This window comes from Engraulis encrasicolus, chromosome 14, assembly GCF_034702125.1.
Source record: "Engraulis encrasicolus isolate BLACKSEA-1 chromosome 14, IST_EnEncr_1.0, whole genome shotgun sequence".
Taxonomy (NCBI): domain Eukaryota; kingdom Metazoa; phylum Chordata; class Actinopteri; order Clupeiformes; family Engraulidae; genus Engraulis; species Engraulis encrasicolus.
The window spans coordinates 38,333,747-38,355,516 of NC_085870.1; the positions used below are offsets into that span (position 1 = coordinate 38,333,747).

The 21,770-nt window shown below is 44.6% G+C and overlaps 1 protein-coding gene across 10 annotated transcripts; it reads left to right on the plus strand.

The window, feature by feature from the left end:
- The first annotated feature begins 149 nt into the window (after positions 1–149).
- On the plus strand, positions 150–20,912 carry stau1 (staufen double-stranded RNA binding protein 1). 10 transcript variants are annotated; one of them, XM_063215685.1, is made up of 15 exons: positions 150–319; positions 1,187–1,647; positions 1,915–2,036; positions 2,762–2,918; positions 3,769–3,919; positions 5,829–6,000; positions 6,810–6,905; positions 11,610–11,834; positions 13,575–13,718; positions 14,348–14,494; positions 14,779–14,854; positions 15,685–16,013; positions 18,060–18,182; positions 18,658–18,737; positions 19,448–20,912. In XM_063215685.1, the coding sequence occupies exons 2-15, from the start codon at positions 1,398–1,400 to the stop codon at positions 19,536–19,538; spliced, it is 2,163 nt and encodes a 720-aa protein (XP_063071755.1). In that variant the 5' UTR covers positions 150–319; positions 1,187–1,397; the 3' UTR covers positions 19,539–20,912. The 10 variants fall into 10 exon arrangements, with proteins under 10 accessions (XP_063071755.1, XP_063071756.1, XP_063071757.1 ...); XM_063215686.1 differs by having other exon boundaries at positions 19,451–20,912; XM_063215687.1 differs by having other exon boundaries at positions 15,688–16,013.
- The last annotated feature ends 858 nt before the right edge of the window (positions 20,913–21,770 follow it).

The window sequence follows — 21,770 nt, forward strand, 5'->3', positions numbered from 1 at the left end:
GTTTGCCAATTCAAACTTTGGAATTACACAGATGTGCACATTCCATCAACTCTATTTGGAAAATGAACATAAATTAAATGTTGCGACTTTAAGACCGGTTCCTTTCAGAGTTGCCCCCTGTGGTGACGTCATTTCCTGGAAGGGGCGGTCGGAGTTGGCCATTCTCTTTAGTGTTTGCCCTGTCTACCTTTTCCTTACCACCTCTTCAACAATATTTTAATTAAAAAAATAGCAGCAGTACTCCCGCACAGGGAGACTCAAACATAAATCCAAAAGCGTAACAAATGGAGTAACACAAGACCGCCAAAATCATTTCGAGGTGAGATCATTCAGCTGTGGGATGGGTTCTAAATATCGTCTGGTTAGCTTGGGCAATGGACGCTGACTAGCCAAGGATAAACATGTTCTAGCTGTTATATCGTTTATATTTTCGCAGTTATGCTTTGGTTGTCAACATGCACGAGACATTAGGGAGTTTGATTAGGTACTGTCTTGAAAATAGTAAGACACACCTTCCCAAATCTTTGCCAAGAAATCTTAACTCCGTCTTCGGTGCAGCTTATCTTGCTGGCCATTGCTTAGCTTTGAAGAGGGCTTGTAGTGACAGCTGATCAGCCCTTTATATATTAGTCCATCGTACACTCCATTCAACAGTATAACACGCGTGCATGTAGTCATTTGTGTGGTCATTGAATTATGCCCACGTCTGAACCGGCAACAATATAGAGCGCGTGATTGGAAGTGGGTTTGCTAAGTTAATTTTTGCTACTTTGTGAAGGTGGTGTGAAGGCACTTCGTCTATTTCCAAACACTGGACATCAAATCACACGATGGCAAGCATAATATCCGGATGCATAAAGTAGTTCTATCACCTCTCTTTGGCTGGCATGGAATGTGCTTGTGACTGCCAACAGTTCTGCCGGATTCCACAGTCAAGGTTGAACACAATACATTCCCAGGGTATCATATCAGTATTATCTACAGATCCATGTCCTAGGCCTATGGAAGTTTCCAAAATGGGACGTGCAAACGCATTGTTGTGTAATATAGCACAAAATAACAATCCTAGAATGTGTGTCACACCCTGTTCAGGCTGCAAGGTAAGGGATCTGTGTTTTTAGGCAGATAAAGCTACTGAGAAATGTGCCCTTTGAATAATCAGAATTATTTCCCTCTCATCCTATAGGCAGAGCTTCACTCTATCAGGCCTTCTTTCTCCCTGCTTGCCTCTCCCTTCACACACCCACACTACCCCGCCGTCAGATCCACATTTGGACTACCTGGTGGCCTTCCCCTCGCTGCTGTGCTGCTGCTACGCTCTTGCCTCGACTACAACCACGACACCTCAAAACAGCCGTCTATCCTCCAAAGACGCCTAGCCACACCACACAGCCAGAATGTCACAGGTTCAGTTCCAGTCTCCTAGCAACCCTCTGAGCGGCTCTATCCCCATGGCGATGGCGGCACCTCCTCCGCCCCAGCCTGGCTTTAGCATCCCGTGTGCCGCGGCCCCCACGCTCCCCTCCGAGAGTGCCAGCCACCCCCTCCGCAGCTCTGCCCTGCCCTCTGCCTCTGTCACCCCCTACAACAACTCTACAGGTGGGTCGGCAGCACTGGTCGACACCCCATCCAATGGCTTGGAAGAAGGTTTGTTGAGGAAGAAAGGGGGCTGCACTATGTTTGCCCTACATTTATTGTTTTGTATGAGTTAAGTTTGATTTTCCCTTATAGGTTTGGGAAGGAAAAGTGGCATGGAGTTTATCTTATCAAAAAGTAACTGATATTTGTCCCAAGTTACATAAAGACAGCATACTGTACAAATTAAATACAAAAAATTAGTCGTTTCAGTACTATAAGCTTACAATTTGCACAGGTTTGTAAATTTGCTACATGTGTGGTCTGTTGTCTGCCCAGTTTCTAACATGGCAAACCCTAAAGAGAAGAGCCCCATGTGTCTGGTGAACGAGCTGGCCCGCTACAACAAGATACAGCCAGAGTACAAGCTGTTGAGTGAGCGAGGACCAGCGCACTGCAAGGTGAATGAGTCAACCTGCCTCTTGTCATGGACATGACACATATAGTGTTGGCGCCATTTTACTTTTTTTTTGTTTTCTAAACTTTTGAGTTATTGTTTGCATATTTTGGCTATGAATTGATATTTTTGTTTATGGAATCTGATTTGTGATCTGATGTGTTTTTGGACTGTCTTGCATGATGAGCCGCTCTGTTTGGCCTATGTTGAGTGACGTGTCTGTCTAATTGCACTGGGATGATGTCTGATAAAAGCGCCTCACTCAGATGGCTTGACAGAGCGGATGAGGCAAACAGTTTTTCAACTGTGTGAACCCGTGTAAAGTAAAGTAAAGCATTTTGTTTGTACCATTTAGTTTGGTTGGATTGGGAACAAATGCATAAATAGAATTTTATTTTTGTACGACGTGCGTTGGGACAAAGTTTTTATCCACTCGGAAGAGGTAGCTGCGAAGCCACCCTTACATATATGAAACGCATAGCTTAGAGCTTCATGGACTCAAAGAGTCCTGACTGGAAACATGTTATACGTGCAAAACACTGTGATTTCTTCTAATGTGTGATATCCTCTGTTAACTGAAAGAGACAAGCATAAAGCAATAACTAGCACATAAAGTAATTTCAAAAGTAAAAAAAAATCTGTTGACGCCATTAGTGTGGGCATCACTTCACTTCCGATTCTTTCAAACAAGCCTTTCACTATTCCCCTCTCTTCCTCTTCCCCATGCAGATATTCTCGGTGCGCTTGACACTGGGAGACCAACACTGGGACGCTGAGGGGACCAGTATAAAGAAGGCCCAGCACCTAGCCGCCTCCTGCGCCCTGAGCCAGTCCACCCTGCCCAAGCCCACCCTGCGCTCCCCGCGACACCCAGCCAAAAACTCAGGTACCCAGCGCTCCCCTCCCCGCGACACCCAGCCAAAAACTCAGGTACCCCCAGTACTCTCCTCCCCCCGACACCCAGCCAAAAACTCAGGTAGCCAGCACTGTTCTCCCTCAGGTACCCAGTGCTCCCTCCAACACCCAGCCAAAAACTCAGATCATCATCGCATCATCTTTCCACCCCTCCCTGTTCTCACAATTTGCTCCCTACATCAGGCTAGCGTTTTGGCTCAAGCATCCATGCCATGCCTTTCAGATCTGAACAGTTGTGCAAAGCAGCGTGGAATTTGCTAGCACCCACCCAGCCAAAACTCTTGTCAGTTATCCACCCAGCCAAAAATTCAGGACAGTCACTCAGTTGGCCAGTGCTCTTGACACAAAGCAGTTGGGGGGGACTTACAACACCAGAGATATGGTTGTATTCGGTAACCCTTTAGCCTGGTAAGGTTTACCTGCAGACAATTACACCACTCATTCCGATAACGATAACGAGTACATGGCAGAAGAAACAAGATTTTGGGGAAACTTTCCACAGCAGAACAACAATCATAGTGCCTTGGTCTGGCCAATTTCCTCTATGACAAAGCTACATCCAATCAACCCACTCATTCAACATATGACAATATCCATAGTGAAAAAGTATACATTTAGCATTAATCGCTCTTTACCTCATATATCACTGGTTTGTGCTATCGAATGAGCCCATTTTTCTGTGTGTGTGTGTCTGTGTGTGTGTGTGTGTGTGTGTGTGACTCTGTGTGTGTGTGTGTGTGTGTGTGTGTGTGTGTGTGTGTGTCTGTGTGTGTGTGTGTGTGTGTGTTTGACTCTGTGTGTGTGCATCTGTTTGTGAGCAGATAGCCTCACACACACTGTGGAGCTGAACGCACTGTGTATGAAGCTTGGGAAGAAGCCCCTCTACAAGCCTATAGACCCGTACCCGCCCATGAGACCCAACTTCAACTACAGCATGAGGCCACCAGCGCCCTACGCCCGCTCCATGCAACAGTAAGAGCACTATGACTGCCCTTTCTATACACACGCTCCATGCAACAGTAAGACCAATATTACTGTCCCCCTGTCCCCTGTCCCTACGCCCGCTCCATGCAACAGTAAGACCAATATTACTGTCCCCCTGTCCCCTGTCCCCTGTCCCCTGTCCCTACGCCCGCTCCATGCAACAGTAAGACCACTATGACTGTCCCCCTGTCCCCCTGTCCCTACGCCCGCTCCATGCAACAGTAAGACCTATTACTGCCCTTTCTATACACACACTCCATGCAACAGTAAGACCAATATTACTGCCCTTTCTATACACACACTCCATGCAACCGTAACACCAATATTACTGCCCTTTCTATACACACGCTCCATGCAACAGTAAGACCAATATTACTGCCCTTTCTACACACCTGCTCCATGCAACAGTAAGACCAATATTACTGCCCTTTCTACACACCTGCTCCATGCAACAGTAAGACCAATATTACTGCCCTTTCTATACACACACTCCATGCAACCGTGAAACCCCTTTGACTGTCTCTATGCCTATTTCACCTCACTCTACACCCGCTCCATGTAACAGTAAGAGCACTTGTAGAGTCTCTATGCATATTTCACCTCACTTGCACTGTGGCTATACGGTTCCCCTCTCTCTTTCACTCCACCCAACAGTAAGACCCCTTTCACTGTCGCTTACTGCATCTGTGCAGTAAGACCACTTTTACAGTTTCTTTCATCTGCCTCTTTACCCTGCTCATTGCAACAGAAAGACCACTTTTACTGTCCCACTTTTACTGTCCAACTTGGCCTCCTTAATACCACCCCTTACACCATGCTCATTGCAACAGCAAGATCACTATCACTCTCTGCTTTTCACACCACTCCCGTGCCCTCAACCCTATCTCTTCCTAACTTTGGTCCCTAATAGCACAGTGGGTTTACATACAGTGTCCAATCTCGCCCTCCAACCCGTGCCTGCAGTTCACCTAGGGAGCGCTGTCGAGACAGCAGAGGCCATAAGGCTGTTGCTAATAACTGACAATTGTGCTCGCTGTCGGCTGAAACTTGACAATATTACTGTACGTTCTGAGAAACCAATGTGGATTTCAATTAAATGTACAGTAACATGGGAGTTATGTCCTTCTGATTTCTTACAGCTTTGGCATTTATGAGTGAGGCTCCGCTAGCATCTTGCTAACAGAATTGCTTTACGGCAGTCGTGATCACAGCAACGCAGCCGGCCGACCAATCCAAAGGCAGTGTGTGAAGCCACTCGTGACGTCATATTGACAATAAAGACGTATTTTACAAAGATCCAGCGAGTTTAAACATTCAAACTAACTGCTGTTTGAAAGGATAATTGAAAGTGAAAATAAAATGAAACGATGATACCAGTTCTCTCCCAAAGCAATGGCAGCATCTGTGGTTGAGCTCCATGGGACCCCATTCATTCTAACAGCCTCTGCGCTGTCTGGATGGCGCCACTTAGTGGACACTACCACCCGGAAAAAGTCGCGAGATTCCTCTCTCGTACTACCCATAGACCCTCTCAGCTAATAGGTACTCCTTACCCCTCTTTCCCTGATGTCATCACAACCCCTACTTCCTCTTTCTCTGCCACCATTCTCGCTCCATATTTATACTCTTGTTGCCTTTGCCAGAGCTCACTGCCTCTTTCACCTCACCCCTACAGTATACCACTCATAGTGCAACAGTGAAATCACTTTTACTACCCGTCTCTCTCCCTTGCTCTCTGTCTCTTTTGCTTTCTCCCTGTCTGCTCTACCTGTCTCTCCCGCTACTGTTCTCTCCCTTATTCAGCTACTACTACTGCCAACCAGCAGATCAGTACATTTTCTTCCGCTCTTCATCACTCTGTGTTATTCACCTCTGCCTCTCCAATGTCCTGGTGTAGGTACTACTACCCGTTCCCGCCGGTGGGCCCCGTGGTGTACCACATGGAGCTGTCCATCGGGGGGCAGCAGTTCTTCGGGAAGGGCCGCACACGGCAGGCCGCCAAGCACGACGCCGCCGCCAAGGCCCTCAGGAGCCTGAACAAGGAGCCCCTGCTGCAGCAGCTACCAGAGGTAAGGGGTGACACACACACACACACACACACACACATTTTAACTATTTTCTATGTCCGCAATTTTATAATATGTACATATGGACATAAATGTTACAGAAACAATGATGCTGAATTACAATCCAATGTGGGTCTCAAAATAAGTGTTAAGGATACAAACAACACCTCCTTCTCCAAATGGAGGTGGGCAGTCATGGGTAAGCGCTTAGGGCGTCAGACTTGTATCCCAAAGGTTGCCAGTTCAACTCCCGACCCGCCAGGTTGGTAGAGGTAGTAATTAACCAGTGCTCTCCCCCATCCTCCTCCATGACTGAGGTACCCTGAGCATGGTACCGTCCCGCCACACTGCTCCCTTGGGGCACCATTGGGGGCTGCCCCCTTGCATGGGTGGAGCATAAATGCAATTTTGTTGTGTGCAGAGAACACTTGTGTGCTGTGTCAAAATGACGATGGGAGGTGGAGTTTCCCAGTTTGGCTTTCAGATTTTCTTTCTTTCAAATATGACTGCTACCAGTAATGGGGGATATAGAGCAGTATTTGGCAATTTGCTGTGCCTTTGCTTACGTGAAGCCAACCATCCTTAGACCCCTAGTGACAAGTCTGTGTACATGCCCCAGGCTTCCAAAGATAAGCATTCATAGCCAAGGCCAGTTATTTTCTGTTCCAAAGGGCCATATTTTACTAGTTTCGTTTAGAAAACCTTTAGACTTGAATCAAAACAGCCTCCAACTTCCAGGACATATGTATGTATCCATGTTTTTCGATGTAATGGTTTGTGTGTTTATGTGTACATCTGTGTTGTGTCCACAGACGGATGAGGACTCTGGGGAAGAGAACCTGAATAAGTCTGAGATCAGCCAGGTCTTTGAGATCGCTCTCAAGCGCAACATGCAAGTCAACTTTGAGGTAAGACTAGTTAATTAATTAATTAAGGCTAGACTTTTATTACCCTGATGGAGTGCAATGGGCCAGTGTGAGTGGATAAGAAAATGAGTAAGCCTGTCAATATGTCCTCTATGCTAAAATTGTTGGTATGTAATTTATTGTATTGAAAACCATGCCAATTCAGGGGTGCATTTCTCAAAACCATAGTTGCTAACTTCATTAGCTACTTTGTTGTTTGCAATGCAATTTCCCATTGGCAACTACCCAAGTTGCTAACTGGCTAACAACTATGCTTTTGAGAAACTCACCCCAGTTCTGCGTTTCCCTGACCTAAACATTCAAGCTATGATAGCCAGCCTTGGCTGTGGTCAGCCACACCTCTTCACTTTCACCTGTCTATCGTTATCAGGGATTAAAGTTTTCCGTCGCTACGACGGATTTCCGTCAACTGGATGTTCGTTTGGACGGATTTCCGTCTGTATAATTTATGTCAATTAATTCACAATTTTTACTTTCCAACTGAACACAAATCGAGAGCACTCCTGGTCATGAGAAGGTGACAAGAGGTGTTTGGTGTACGGATTTAGTTATACACTCCACCACTGGTGTGATAGGCCTACAACAGATTCACTCATCAGTAGTTTTGAGCCATCCCCGTTCTTCCAAAAAAAAAAGAGAGAGAAGTACACGAGCGGTGAACAATTCGGTGGCGGTGCAGCGCGAGAGACTAAAAAAAAAAAAAAAGCCAACATTGTTGCTGATGGCAGAAAAGAAAATAAGTGTAATACTATGTCTTTAAAGTGCAATGACAATCGTTAAACGAGTTGTACTGAGATTCCAATATGGGCTAATAATGCATATGCATGGAATGCATAGCTGGAAGAAGGTAGGACACGTTTCCATTATCGTTGCACCTGCCGGGGCAGATTGTTAGAAAAAAAGAATAGTGTACTTCGACTGCGCATGATGTCTTTTTCATGAAGGGTTTGCATTTTAAGCATTGTGGCTTTTACTAACATTATTCATAGCCCCAATGGGACGGCTATCATTGGCAGCTAGCTAGGATACCACGCGTTTCATCCTCAAAGTTTAGCGCGTTTGACTGGCTGCGTAAAAGGGCTATGATAGAACTAGCTCTAGTTGTCTTTCTGACAACGGATACTTTACTGTCTCATCTGTAATCATAGCACATTAACTTTGTTGTTGCCGATATATATTCAAGAAATAAGTTAAACATGGGTTGCATTTTACAGGAGTCACTGTTGCTATCCCAGGCAGAGCCAATATTTTATGCCACGTCTTGTTCTGGGAAGCAGTGTCCTGATGGGTGGACTCATATGGTCGATAAATGCCGTTTCGATGTTTGTTTCACTTTCAAGGCTTGTTGTAGGCTATTGTTTGATGCTATTTTTGCTAACTGGAATAGTGTGCAGCAACAGTTGTGTGTGCGTGCTTGTTTTTGAGTGGCTCAACGTCTGTGTCCATCTTCTCGGACTATGCGTTTCGTTTGAGTTCAGTTATTTGCGCACTGCGCACAGGGCTGATGGGTGGGCGATTTGCCTTGATTCGAGTGGAAAGTTGCGCGACAAGCTTGGGAAAGTGTGTTACTTTTGTTAAACGATAGACGTCTGGCTGTGACTGTGTCGTGTCTGCGTGCGTCGTGTCAGCTTGTATGAGAGAACACGAGTGCGTGCAGGAATTGGGGACGTTTTTTTATATCAATGGTAAGCGTGTGCCTGGCACCGCACATCGAGAGGCAAAAAAGTAGCCATAGGTTTTCAAAACGGTAGAACACAGAGGCAGACTACCGTCCGCACCCTGTTTGTAAACGTCAACAAGTTGTTCGTAACAGGATGAATAGTGAAAAAGGGTGAAAAACATACAAATAACCAACAACTAGTTTTCTCCCTCTGATTGCTATGACCAGACAGTGCATTGTTTTTTAAATGTAAGAAATACAACTGCAAGCAATGCGCACCAGTGCTTTCACCAGAACAGTGTTTGCCCATTCTGATGTGAAAGACAAAATATACCATAGCCTGCTACTACTACAACAACAACAAAAACCATAATGGGATCACTGTATCAACTCATTGCAATTCCAAGTCAATAATTCTGTGAGATCAGCTACCATTTTGAAGCAAAACTCATTGTGAATCCATTCTGCATAATGTTGTGAACAATTCATAAATAATGGGTAGAAAATATAGCTGCAAGCAGCAATGCGGGGCCAAGCAGTACACTTGCCAAAGTTGCCATGGCAACATAAGGAACTGCAGCGCCCCCTTTGGCCCAAATCTCGCCAATGTTGGGGTGCATTCCTTGGAGGGGAAAATGGGGAGAGAGACGGGGAGGGTAGGCAAAGGACCTGGGCTGGGAATCAAACCCGGGTCAGCCGCATGATAGACGAGTGCCCTACCGGTTGGCCATGGCAGGGCCTGTGCTGCCCTTGATTTATATTGAGTAACACATTTCCATTCCCTCTCAAATTAGTCTATAAAATATCAGCAAGTAATTTCTATACTTGAGAGGCTTGCTTTTTGGACAGCAATTATAATCCTCTGTGATCATTCTATTTAGTAAAATTGTTTATATGACATACAATATTATGGAAAAGAATCGGGAGCCTACTGAAAATAGATATGTCCTTGAAATCCTAAACATAAGAATCCTATAGGCTGCAAGGTAAAGCACTTTTGAGAGACTGGTCTGAGGAATTGGTGTATATAGAAGCAATGTGTGTGTGTGTGTGTGTGTGTGTGTGTGTGTGTGTGTGTGTGTGTGTGTGTGTGTGTGTGTGTGAGAGAGAGAGAGACAGAGGAACCGAGAGAACAACAATGGTCTCTCTCTCTCTCTCTCTCTCCCTCCCTCCTTCCCTCTCTCTCCCTCTCCCCCTCCCTCTCCCTCTGTCTGTGTGTGTGGGGTGGGGGTGGGGGGGTATGTGCAGGGGCTGGGGCAGTGGGGCTTTGGTTGACACTTGAGCAATAGCAGACTACGCACACACCTAAGCTCTCGTCTCTTGTGTGTCCAGAGACCCCCTGCCGAGAATGGTGTCAGTGAACGTGCGCAGGTGCCGTTGGCAAAGGGGACAGAGAGATGAGGAAAATCCCTCCATTCTTTCCACAATTTTGAATGGCTGCTGAGAGCTGATAGTTTTTTCAATCGTTACGAAAATCCATACCTGGGTGCAGCATAGTGTGAAGATGACCTGTGTACCAATATTTTGAAAATTGGGAGTACGGTTCAAAAGCTACAGGCAAAAATGTAGCTAAAATTTTGACCTGCTGGTGGCGCTACAGAGTTTGAGCTGGGGATTAGATTTTTTTGTGGTAGGTCATGGGATGGACTACTATGTGTGTACAAAATCCCTGCCCAATTCGACAAACGGTTGCTGAGATATGACCTCACTTCCTGTTCCGCCACGTTTACGACAATTTTGATTGGCTCTCACGGCTAAACGATAAAAGATATCCAATATTCCTGCAGGTCCCATATGTAGCTCAGTACAGAGATACTATATACCGAATTTCGGGTGAATTGGTCAAAAATTGCCGAAAAAATAGCATTTTTATTGAATTTTACAAAATCCAAAATGGCGGGAAAACTATCCTGGCGGAAAATGACGTCATAGGGTGCGTTGGATTCGTCTTGGCCCAAGGATTCCAGGGATACCAAGTTTATGAAAATCGGCCCAGCGGTTCAAAAGTTACAAGCAGAAATGTACCTGCAACTTTGACCTGTTGGTGGCGCTAGAGCGTTGGGGCTGGGGACCTATTAATTGCTGTGGGTAATGCTGAGCCGGGCCCGAATGTGTGTGCCGATTTACAGCATTTTCCTACGTACGGTTCTATGGGCTGCCATAGACTTGCAGAGGGAGAGGAATGGTGACTAGAGAATAATAATGAAGAAAACCTACTAACTCTATAGGGGCCTTCGCCAGCTTCGCTGCTTGGCCCCTAATAAGAGGAAATAACCAAAACCTGCCCCAAATTGCAGTTCAGTGCAATCTGGTGGCCTAGGCCTGCCCCCTCTCCCTCTTTCCCTTTTTTTGTATTTAGGAATTGGCATCTGTAAGCATAGCATTGTAGGCCTACATCTGATTGAGCACATCTGATTTAGTACCTACAGGTACATTCATATTGAGTGTATACAGACCTACTTAGTGTATAATGAATATTCATTGTTAATGTGAAGTGTAAAGTTTCATGTTGGTTGAAGCTCTGATTTTGTGGCAGTTTTTGGTATTACTAGCACCCTCAAGACATAGGCCTATTCTGCTCTAGGCGACTAACCTGTCTGCCTATGTCTAGCGCTGGCTCTGAGCCTCTGACACCATTCCTTGCGTAAAACCAGTGTATATTTCGTTACGAGGGCAGAGCCTGGCTACATTGGTTTTCGTAGGGTTACGGAGTGATACTCGATCGGGTACCTAACCGGTAAAAAAGTTCAGTCAGATGACTTTTTTTTGCTTTAATCCCTGCGTTATGCACTTTTTTGATAGGTGGGCTTTTGCCTTAATTTTCGATAGGACAGAGTAGTAATGACAGGAAGTGAGTTGGTAGAGAGAGATGGAGAAGGGTTGGCAAAGGAACCGAGCCGGACTCGAAACCGGGTCGGCCGCGTAGTAAATGAGTGCCCTACCATTAAGCCATCATTATGCACTTTTTTTATATTGCACCATGAGCACAAGAATGACCTTGCATGTTCTCGACCGTCCGTCCGCAGGTACTGAAGGAGGTGGGCCCTCCGCACATGAAGAGCTTCGTGGTGCGGGTGACGGTGGGCGAGTTTTGCGGCGAGGGCGAGGGCAAAAGCAAGAAGATCGCCAAGAAGCTGGCGGCCACCGCCGCGCTGGAGGAGCTGCGCCGCCTGCCACCGCTGCCCAGCGCTGAGAAAACGCCACCGCGCATCAAGAAGAAAGCCAAGTCCATCGTGAAGGTCAGCGAGGATGTGAGGCACTCTTCTCTTCTCTTCTCGCTCTTATTCATTCAGATATGGCTTATGGTTATGGTTAGAGTTAAAGGATAACTTCAGTCAATTTCAACATGCAGTTGTAATGCTCACACTACCCTGGACTTGTCAGTACCTGAAAATTTTTTTTCTTCAGTCTTGTCCAAGATCCTGGTCATTGTAATGGGGGCAGCTGTTTGTTTACATTTCAAAAAACATTTTGATTTATTCCCAAAACATCCAATAGTTTATGCAACATCAGCAGACAACTAGCAAACAGCGATACCTTTTGGGAAAATATTCGGAGTAGGCCTATGTTCAGAATTTTTAAAATGTAAACGAAAGCTGCCCCCATTAGAATACCGGTAGCTCAGATTTCGGAAAGGGCTGAGCTGAAAAATGCAGCATCACCGGGTACTGACAAGTCGAGGGTAGTGTGAGCAATACAACAGCATATTGAAAGTGGCTTAAGTGGTCCTTTAAGTTGATGGTGGGATTCAAGTATTGATTTGGTTATGGTTACTTAAACAGCAACACAATTACAATACAGCATATAGGCAGCTATAAGGAAGTTATGAGTTTCAAATATTGGTTCTTTGGAATCAAAGCCAATGGTTTTAGTATAGTCAAAGAAACACATTTTGCTTTTTGTCGACAAGAAACTGAAGTCCATCATGATTGGTGAGATGAGGGTCAACATGAAGGCAAGAGTCTTCTTCTTGGTGTTAAGGAGTTAGGGGGTGGGGTGTTAGAATCCGTAGTCATAGACAAAGTATTAATTTGGTTCTTCAAGTCAAAGCTAATGGTTATAATAGAAAGTAGATTTAAAAGAACACATTTGTGTGTGTCAAGAAGAAAGCCAAGTGCATCGGGAAGGTCAGCACGATTCTCATCTTTTTTTATTGTGGTGAAGTTTTTTTATAAGAGGACTTTGATTTGTAGACTTGCTTAATGATCAAGGAAATGAGTTCTGTAATGGTTTCACTTATTGATTTTTACCTCTGTATAATCAAAGCTAATGGTTACAGTAAAGTAAAAAAAGAAAAAGACCACATTTTGATGTGACAAGTAGAAAGTCTGCCGTGAAGGTCATCAGGAATGTGAGACACACTTCTTCTTGTGGAAGAGCGGTGGGTTATTAGAAGACTTTTATTATTTATAGTCTTAATGGTCCAGGAAGCAAATATTCACACATTAAGTAGAATTTGATTTATAGGCCTAATGGTCAACGGAAGACTTTGATTAATAGACTTGTGCTAATGGTCAAGAAAGATTGGAAGATATGTACCCTCTATTGGTTTCAAGTACTGATCTGATCCTGCATGTACAAAGCTAATGGATTGAGTGCAGTGAAAGTTATCTAAAAGAAACCCTATTGGTTGTGTTGTGTGTATTGGATTTCCTAAAACTGCATTGGGGCTTGTTCATATTATTATGTCCCATTTATAGTTTATTTTGATTTTTTTGTGCAATTCTGTTGCATTCTTTTCAATGCAATACGGATCAGGTACCCAAACAGCAACCATGGCCCCCTCTTTAGAGCTCAAATGACCCTTTGCCGAGCTTAACGTATATTTCTGACAGTACATGTCCTGCAACTGAAGGAGGAGTCTAAAGAGAGGGTTACCGCTGTGTTCCGTCCGCGATCTACAGTTTTACCACTATGTCGTGTGTTAACATTGTTGTGGTCTTGGCCGCTTAATTAACACCGCTATTACCTTTTTTTTTCGCATTCTCCAGTTGCAGACGAGTCCGGAGTATGGCCAGGGCATGAACCCCATCAGTCGCCTGGCTCAGATCCAGCAGGCCAAGAAGGAGAAGGAGCCCGAGTACATCCTGGTCACAGAGAGAGGCCTGCCCAGACGCCGGGAGTTCATCATGAAGGTGCAGTCCCAATTTTTGTCATTGTGACACTGCACGCAATGAAAACTATTGATGGCTATGCAAGGGGGCAGCGCGACAGGTCCTGAAGAGGAGCAGTGTGTGAGGATTGTGCCATTACCAGGAGAATTGCTGTGATGGAGGGAGATGGGGGAAGAGCGCAGATTAGTCACTCTCCTCACCTACCTGCCCGCGTCTGGAATTGAGCCAGCAAGCCCCCAGGCTGCAAGTCCAACTCCTCGACTAGTTGCCATGGCTGCACATGACACTGTAATGTGGGACAAAATGTTCTGTTGGATTTTGAAATGCTAGCAGTGTATTTTTTGCCTTGCCATCAGATTACATGCTCATGGATGGCTTGGTCTTACCACCCCTACCCAGGAACTTATTAGCCCCAAGTTAGTACAGGTCACTTGCTACATCCCAGTATTTGATGGCACCAAGTTCCTTGTACTTTGGCGGCAAGAAAGTGTGACTGTGAATGCCACATGAGTTCAGTCACAGTCTTTGTATTACATTACGTTGCATTTGGCAGGCGCTTTTTAACACACAATTGAGGACATAATCATAGCCAACCACTTTGTTTATTTTGATTTAAGTTTCCATCTTCTGATCTGAATGTGCTGCCGCAGGTGTCTGTGGGGGGCCAGTGTTCGGAGGGCATGGGCCCCAGCAAGAAGGTGGCCAAGCGCAACGCTGCTGAGAAGATGCTGGAGCTCCTGGGCTTCAAAGTGCCTCAACCACAGCCCCCCAAGCCTGCCCTGAAGACTGACGAGAAGGTAGTGGCACACAATACAGTACATGTACATGCATCTGCAGGTACCGATGTAGTTTGTGATGTGGTAAATATATGCAGTTTAAATTTGTAGGGTTGTGATAATAAATGCTTTTAAGATGTCACATTACATTGACAGTATTTTAGCTGTCTGTTAATATCATACATTGGCGTTGTAGTTCCTACAGCTTTTGGAATATTTATTTAAACATTTTTTTTGAAACAGAGTTTATCTAACTATAATTTAAGCAAATGTTGTTTGTTGACTAACTCTTGGTCTTGTTCCAGCCCCCATTGAAGAAGCCTGGAGACGGCCGCAAAGTGACCTTCTTTGAGCCCAGCTCTGCTGATGAGGGAGTACTGGGTGAGTGAGTCTCACGCTTGTCCTAAATCAGGCTGCATGCTTGACCTAATGTTTTACTGGGCTTTGTTATTTTAATGCAGCTGAAATTTTAATTTTGGAACTTGTGCTGCTATTTGGCCAGGGCGCCCTTGTAAAAGAGATTTTTAATCTCAGTGGGTCTATTTTCCTGGTAAAATAAAGGATCCATAAAGTTCAGTAAATTAAAAATAATAAATGGCATACTTCTGCACTACCCCTTCAGGTCAAATTCTATTTTTTGAAAGACTAGCTGTTGTCACACTGGCTCAGCCTGTCGCTCAAGGGGTCAAGTGTTACAAACAAGCTTTCTATTTTAAGGAGACGTGACTTCTCCAGACTTTCACACCACAGGGCAAGACTGTTTGTCAGGTGTCAGGACAGGACACATCAATAGCCAAAATGACCAAAATGCAAGCATGAGAAAGCAAGCGCATGTGTTTGTTACATGAGTATACAGTAGATACTGGGTGAATTGGGACATCCGGTAAAAGGAATGTGGTTGTTATAGGTTTTCTTTTGCGTTAATTGTGTCTATTGACTTTACAGGACCCATTGAATGGACGTGGTTTTATACAGACAAAACGCAACTTTGTAAAGTCAACCTGGCATTATGACAAAAGTCTTCTCAATGGGGGCAGTGGCTTTAAAGGTTAATTTGTACTTTTATTTGTTACATTTCCACATTTGACCACCAGAGGCTCTAATTAGCCCAGCATTGAAACACGAACACGTCTATCATAACAGGGGTCCCTCTATCAACTTGAGTCTTTTTTGCCTCCTTACTAATTTATTCCTTCCCATCTCTCTCTCAGCAGTCCAGAAGGAGGAGGACTACCGGATCCCCTTCCTCAACCACTCCCAGCTGCCGGCGGGCATCCTGCCCATGGTGCCCGAGGTGGCGCAGGCGGTGGGTGCCAACCAGGGGCCGCACTCGCAGGACTACGGACGCCAGGTGGCGCCCCCCAACCCGGCCAAGACCACGCTGACGGCGCTCATCGCCAACGAGCTGCTGTACGGCGGCACGTCGCTCACGGCCGAGAGCGTGCTGAAGGGCAGCAACAGCCTGGGTCTCATCCCTCACGGCCCTCTCACGAGGCCCTCGGAACAGCTGGCCTACCTGGCATCTGTACAGGGCCTGCAGGTATAACACACACACACACACACACACACACCACCCCACAGCCTCACTAGACCCTCGGGACAGCTGGCCTACCTGCCATCTGTACAGGGCCTACAGGTAATGATGCGCGCGCACGCACACACACACACACACACACACACACACACCACTCTACACCACTCTACACCACTCCACAGCCTCACCAGGTCCTCAGAAAAGCTTGGGTACCTGGCATCAGAACAGGGCCTACAGTTATGACACATACACACTGTGCAGAAAAATAATGTGGCACGACCCATGTAAGGGGGACCTTGGCTGGAATCTAACGGTAAATGGGGGGCCTTGTCATGTTAAAGTTTGATAACCACTGGCCTAGATCAGTGCAGAGGCTGTACTCTCTCTGCCCTTTCAAGACGTGGCTGGACTGTGCTCCAGGGCTGTAAATGGCCCTCTTAGACACATGCACACACACCCTGTTTATGGAGGGAGGTTATTAGTTCCAATAAAGATTATGATCACCAGTCTGGATCCTACTGTACTTGTCATACTTATTCAGTCATATCAAACATGGCTATTGGAAATGATCGGGCTGCTGTTTTTTTATTGGTGTCAGTGTTAAATGTAAAAGTGAAACGCACCGCTGTTGTTGACCGTGACCTCAATAACTACAGCAATTTGAGCATACACTGTAACAATAAAATTAAGCTTCTCACAATTTTGCATGTAATATCCCGTTCAATGGGCTTCCTTTTAAACTGCACGTATTTAGGTTGGATTAAAAGAATGCATCAAAGATAAGTCACAGTCTAGATGTTTTTATGGTAATGACACAAGCCGCAGTCTGGCGGGAACCACTTGACGTATGCAGATTTACTAACATGATTCGATTATTTTCGATACTTAAGAATGCCCCACGATACGATGCGATTCAATTAAATCGCCGGCCGTAGGATCTATGCATCGATACATTTCGATTATTATTTACACCCTAATCATGAGTATCATGAGCTACCAATAGCATTGTTGTTTTGGTGTGTTCCATGTTGTTGATTATTTAGCTGCACAGTGCACAGTAAGAACAAGTACAAGTCATGCACACCACACTGACACTTGCTTAAAATGTCATGTCTGCCACCCATTCTTCGAAATGTTGAATGCAGCAGTGGCCGTGATAAACGATAATCTCATTCCCACGTTTATACATGGACTATAATGACACACCTGAGCACATGAATACTGGGCGTGTTATCGTTAATTTGATTCAACGATCAAGTCCTTTATGCAGAATTACACTGCAGGCATTGGCATTAAGGAACCTAGGCATGGTCACTGAAATCAGCCGGGGGACAGGCTGTTGTTTTCAAATACATAAGCAGAATCATTTTTAGAACCTTTTTCATGATTTAGGAATGCGGAAGTGACACAAGTAGTGTTTCAGATCCGATACAGTACTTACAGGTAGAATATTAAAAAAGAGTGATACTGAGTGATTATTTCATGCCTGGTGAATTAAAGGTACACTGTGCAGGAAATGGTCAAAAAAAGGTACGGCAACTATGCTGCTGATTGAAACTGAGTTGCCTATTAGGAAAGTAATAAACTAAACTAAGTAATAAACTAATTTTCTGGTATGGCCCAAGCAGTAATTTTTGCAGCTAAAAATTGATATTTCTGGAAATTCAAAATGGCGGACCATGGAGAAGATCCCCCTTTTCATGTATGAAAAATGCAATTTTTCCAGTCATAATAAAGAATACTTTGAATTTGATGGTGGTGGTAAGTATTCATGAAAAAGGTAACATTAGTGAATGGGTAGCATGGATTCTGGAAATAAACAACTAAAAATCTCACACAGTGTACCTTTTCAAGATGGAATATCTGATGTCCGTACCTCTGTGACACAGTAATTATATTGAATTAAGCGGTTATATTGTAGTGTCTGGTACTTTAGACATTTGAATATAAAGACCTATGTGAAATCGGGTGATTCCAGATTTCAGGTGAATTCTAAAGACCTATGTGAAATTGGAATTGAGTGGTGTTTTTGTCGTTGCTGGTTTATCCCAGGTGGAATATAAGGACTTCCCCAAGAACAACAAGAATGAGTATGTGTCCCTCATCAACTGCTCCTCCCAGCCCCCGCTCATCAGCCATGGCATCGGCAAGGACGTGGAGTCCTGTCACGACATGGTCAGTGTCAACAACCACCTCCAACCCACAGTCAGAAGATTACTGTAGATCTTGGATCATGACGGAATTAAATATACTTTTTTATCCATGTCTTTCCTGCTACGTAGTAGTAGTAGTAGTAACAGTATGTCATCAAACATGAAAAATTATTATTGTTGAACTGAAGTTTTATTTTACAGTATGTTGAATATTGTAGTGTATTTCAGATGTTTTATGACTGTTGTAAAACCATATTGTCTTGGCTTTGCTAATGTCTTGCATCATACCTGGACCGCATACAAAAAGGCAGTAGTGTAGCTTTATTGATTTGATGTTGACAGTAAATTCAAGACGTGTGTATATGTATCTGTACATGTATGTATGGTGTGTCTCCTGGCACTCTGTAGGCCATGCATGTTTGATGGTGAGTAGAGTCTGTCTACTGTTTTGGTCATGTACAGTACATGATGGTTCATGTCTCTCCTCGTCCCGCCAGGCTGCTCTGAACGTCCTGAAGCTTCTGTCAGAACTGGACCAGCAGCCCCACGAGCGGACAGGAAACGGGCCCATGTCGGGGTGAGCCTGCTTGCTTGTCTAAAGGACTTGAAGTTAGAGTTAGAGTGTTAGAGTTGAGCTAGGGTGTACTTTATTGTCCCCAGAGGGGAAATTTGTCTTGGGCTTCAACAATCACTGCCTAACATACAGTATTCACTCACATACCCATACAACATAACATAGAGAACACAAGAAACATACAAACATAGAAAACATAAAAAACATAAAAACCTGTGCACTCCCTTCACATGGCATGTCTATCTGTCATTGAGCATTCTTATCGCATCGGGGATAAGAGTTCTTATATCTGGGCAAAAATGTTCTCTTTCTGGGTTTTAGGTTGAGGAGAGTATCTCGTTCCAGGTCTAGATTATTTCTAGACTGTTAATTGCACTAGTTGCACACATTTGACCTGAAAAACCCTCCAGGTCTGTGTTGCCCTCACAGCTTGCTAATTGTGAGTGCGATCTAAGTAAAAGCAACACTTAACAACATTAGTATTGCTTGTTTTTCTGAAGCGACTTCTATTTACAGGCCAGGATTAAATGGTCACTGCTAACTGTTCACCACCCAGTTGATAACATACGATAACTTGAGAAAGCGCAAACCTGCAGAGAAATATTGATTCACGTTTAAATGTTTAAAAGTGCCCCTTCACTCTGGGAAAATCAGTGACGTATTGAGATGTGTTCTAATGATTGTTTGTGTTTGTGGTCATTTCCTGGTGGCAGCAGGTGTGCCAAACAGGATATGGAAGCGGACACACTGCTGAAGGCCAACAGCTCCAGCCCCATGGTTCAGGCCCTGGACGGCACCGTCTAGACAGACCAGACTGAGAAGACTAACAAGATATGTCCACCCACCCACCCAGACAGCCACATGGTTCACTGACGGCTCTTCTTCTCCCCTCTCCTCCCCTCTCCTCTCCTCGAGCACTGGACAAAACCCGCTCACCCACAGCAGGTCATCCCAATGGCCCAGCAAGGTCTAATACATTATCTGGAGTTTCTGTATTGTTGCTGTTGTTTGTAAAAAACGAGAACTTCAAGAGGTTGTTGTCTGTTTGAATTGTTATATTTATTTTGAACGGGAAATGATACATGATATGCAACACAGAGGCAAAAGAAAGAAAAAAAGTTTTGCCCAGGTTTCGTCATGTTGACAGAGGCGATGCACAATTTTCAGTTGAAGTGCACTCAAAACGTTAGAATGTGGATGAAGTTACAAGCATAGAGATTATGACGCTTGCATTTTTTGTTCATCGTTTTTTTTTTTTTTTTCTTTATACGTTTTTTGTGTACCAGTCTTGTGAAGACAATTTTGAGCTGCCAAGACACTTCAGTAATTCTGGGGACACATCACCGATTGATATGATGAAGCTTGTTTGAATATGTCTGTAAACTTTTTAGGTTTTGTCCAGTGCTCGAGGCTGCCAGAATAAAGTTCACGATGTTAATAATGCTCATTGCCATGTACTGTAGGTCTGAAAAGGGTCTTCATTTCTCAACAACTGTTCCCTGCTTCGCCCTCCCTTCCCCATTCCTCTCTCTCTCTCTCTCTCTCTCTCTCTCTCTCTCTCTCTCTCTCTCTCTCTCTCTCTCTCTCTCTCTCTCTCTCTCTCTCTCTCTCTCTCTCTCTCTCTCTCTCACTTAATTTCTGTCTTTCTTCCTTGTTCTTTTGTTCACTATTGATCTCCTACTTTCTCTCCTGTTCTTTCTGTGTCCCTTTTATTCTTTTATCCTCCTTTAGCCAGTTCTGATCCAGTTTTTTTTCTTTCTCTTTTCTCTCTCACACTCTCACTCTTTCTCTCTCTCACTCTCATTCTCTCTCCTTCTCCTCCTCACATCTGCCCTACATTGATGTGGGAATGGAATGGGATGGGATATTGTGAATTACAGTGTAGCGTATGTTTCTGTACGTACGTACGTGTCTGTGTGTGGTGTGTTTGTATGTGCGCCTGTGGTGACGTCTTGTGATGTCGTCCACTTTCTTTATGTTAACGCGTGAAGGTGTATGTGTGTGGAAGTGTTTGTAAGTATGTGTGTGTGGAAGTGTGCGTGTGTGTGTGTGTGTGTGTGTGTGTGTTGTGGTCATCAGTCACGTGACCTGCCTCCCATCTCCTCAGTGTAACAGACGAGAGCTTCTTGTGATGCCTCACTCCTTATTAAAACGGTGTCATGGTGGCACGCAATCAAACGCCTTTGCCTCCGCCTCTGTCTGTCACTCCTTGTTACCGTGGTGCTGTCAATCAAACTCAAAAGCCTGGCTCTGCCCCGGTCACTGTGTGTAGCGAACAACATTATAGTGGCTCATAAGGTCTGTTACAAGTCAACTCTACCTCAGGCCTGTTCCTTATATCCGTAATGGAACACCGATCAACTGGTACCGTAATTTAATAGCAGTAAACGCCTTACGATGCATGTGTTTGAAAAGTACTCACATTCTGGGATGTGTGTGTGAGTGTAAACACAGTACACCTTCCGATTTTTTCATGACTTCAAATCTGTTGTGTTTATTTCATAGAAATACATGGTTCTGTTTGTCACTTAAGTGGCTGATTACATATGTGCTAAGCCGCTGGTTTAATTGCCATAATGGTAATTGTGAGCCCCAGTCCCTTTCTGAAACTGCTGTGCCTGTCAGGTCTCTAGATTAACCCAGCGTTTGCCGGAGCCAAGCCAGTGGCTGGTGGCCGACTCCGTGCCAAGGTTTTTCCCTAAACCTGAATGATCAAGTCCCAGAGATTGACTAGGGGCCAGTGCAGTCCAGTGGTCGAGAAAATGGCGGGACATGACGAGATCTAGAGCGCCCATGCTTGGTAGTTATAGGGTCATCTGCAGTCAAGTGGTTTCAGGTTGGTCTTGTCATTCAATCATCAGTTTTTGGGGTTTTGGTAAGGAACATAAATCCTGTGTTGCTTTCCTCTTCAAAAAATAAACAGAAGAACAAATGATGTAACATGGTTTGGAAATATATACACCGTACGTACACAACAGAAAAGAAATTATTTAAATAAAACAAAAACAGAAAAATATTTGTTCGATAAAAATGGCA

Bases quoted from the DNA above. Each gene is read 5' to 3' on its own strand.
- stau1 (XM_063215685.1), top strand. From the start codon at position 1,398: ATGTCACAGGTTCAGTTCCAGTCTCCTAGCAACCCTCTGAGCGGCTCT. The intron at 11,835-13,574 runs GTGAGGCACTCT...CGCATTCTCCAG, and splicing joins TCGTGAAGGTCAGCGAGGAT to TTGCAGACGAGTCCGGAGTA. The intron at 16,014-18,059 runs GTATAACACACA...GGTTTATCCCAG, and splicing joins CATCTGTACAGGGCCTGCAG to GTGGAATATAAGGACTTCCC.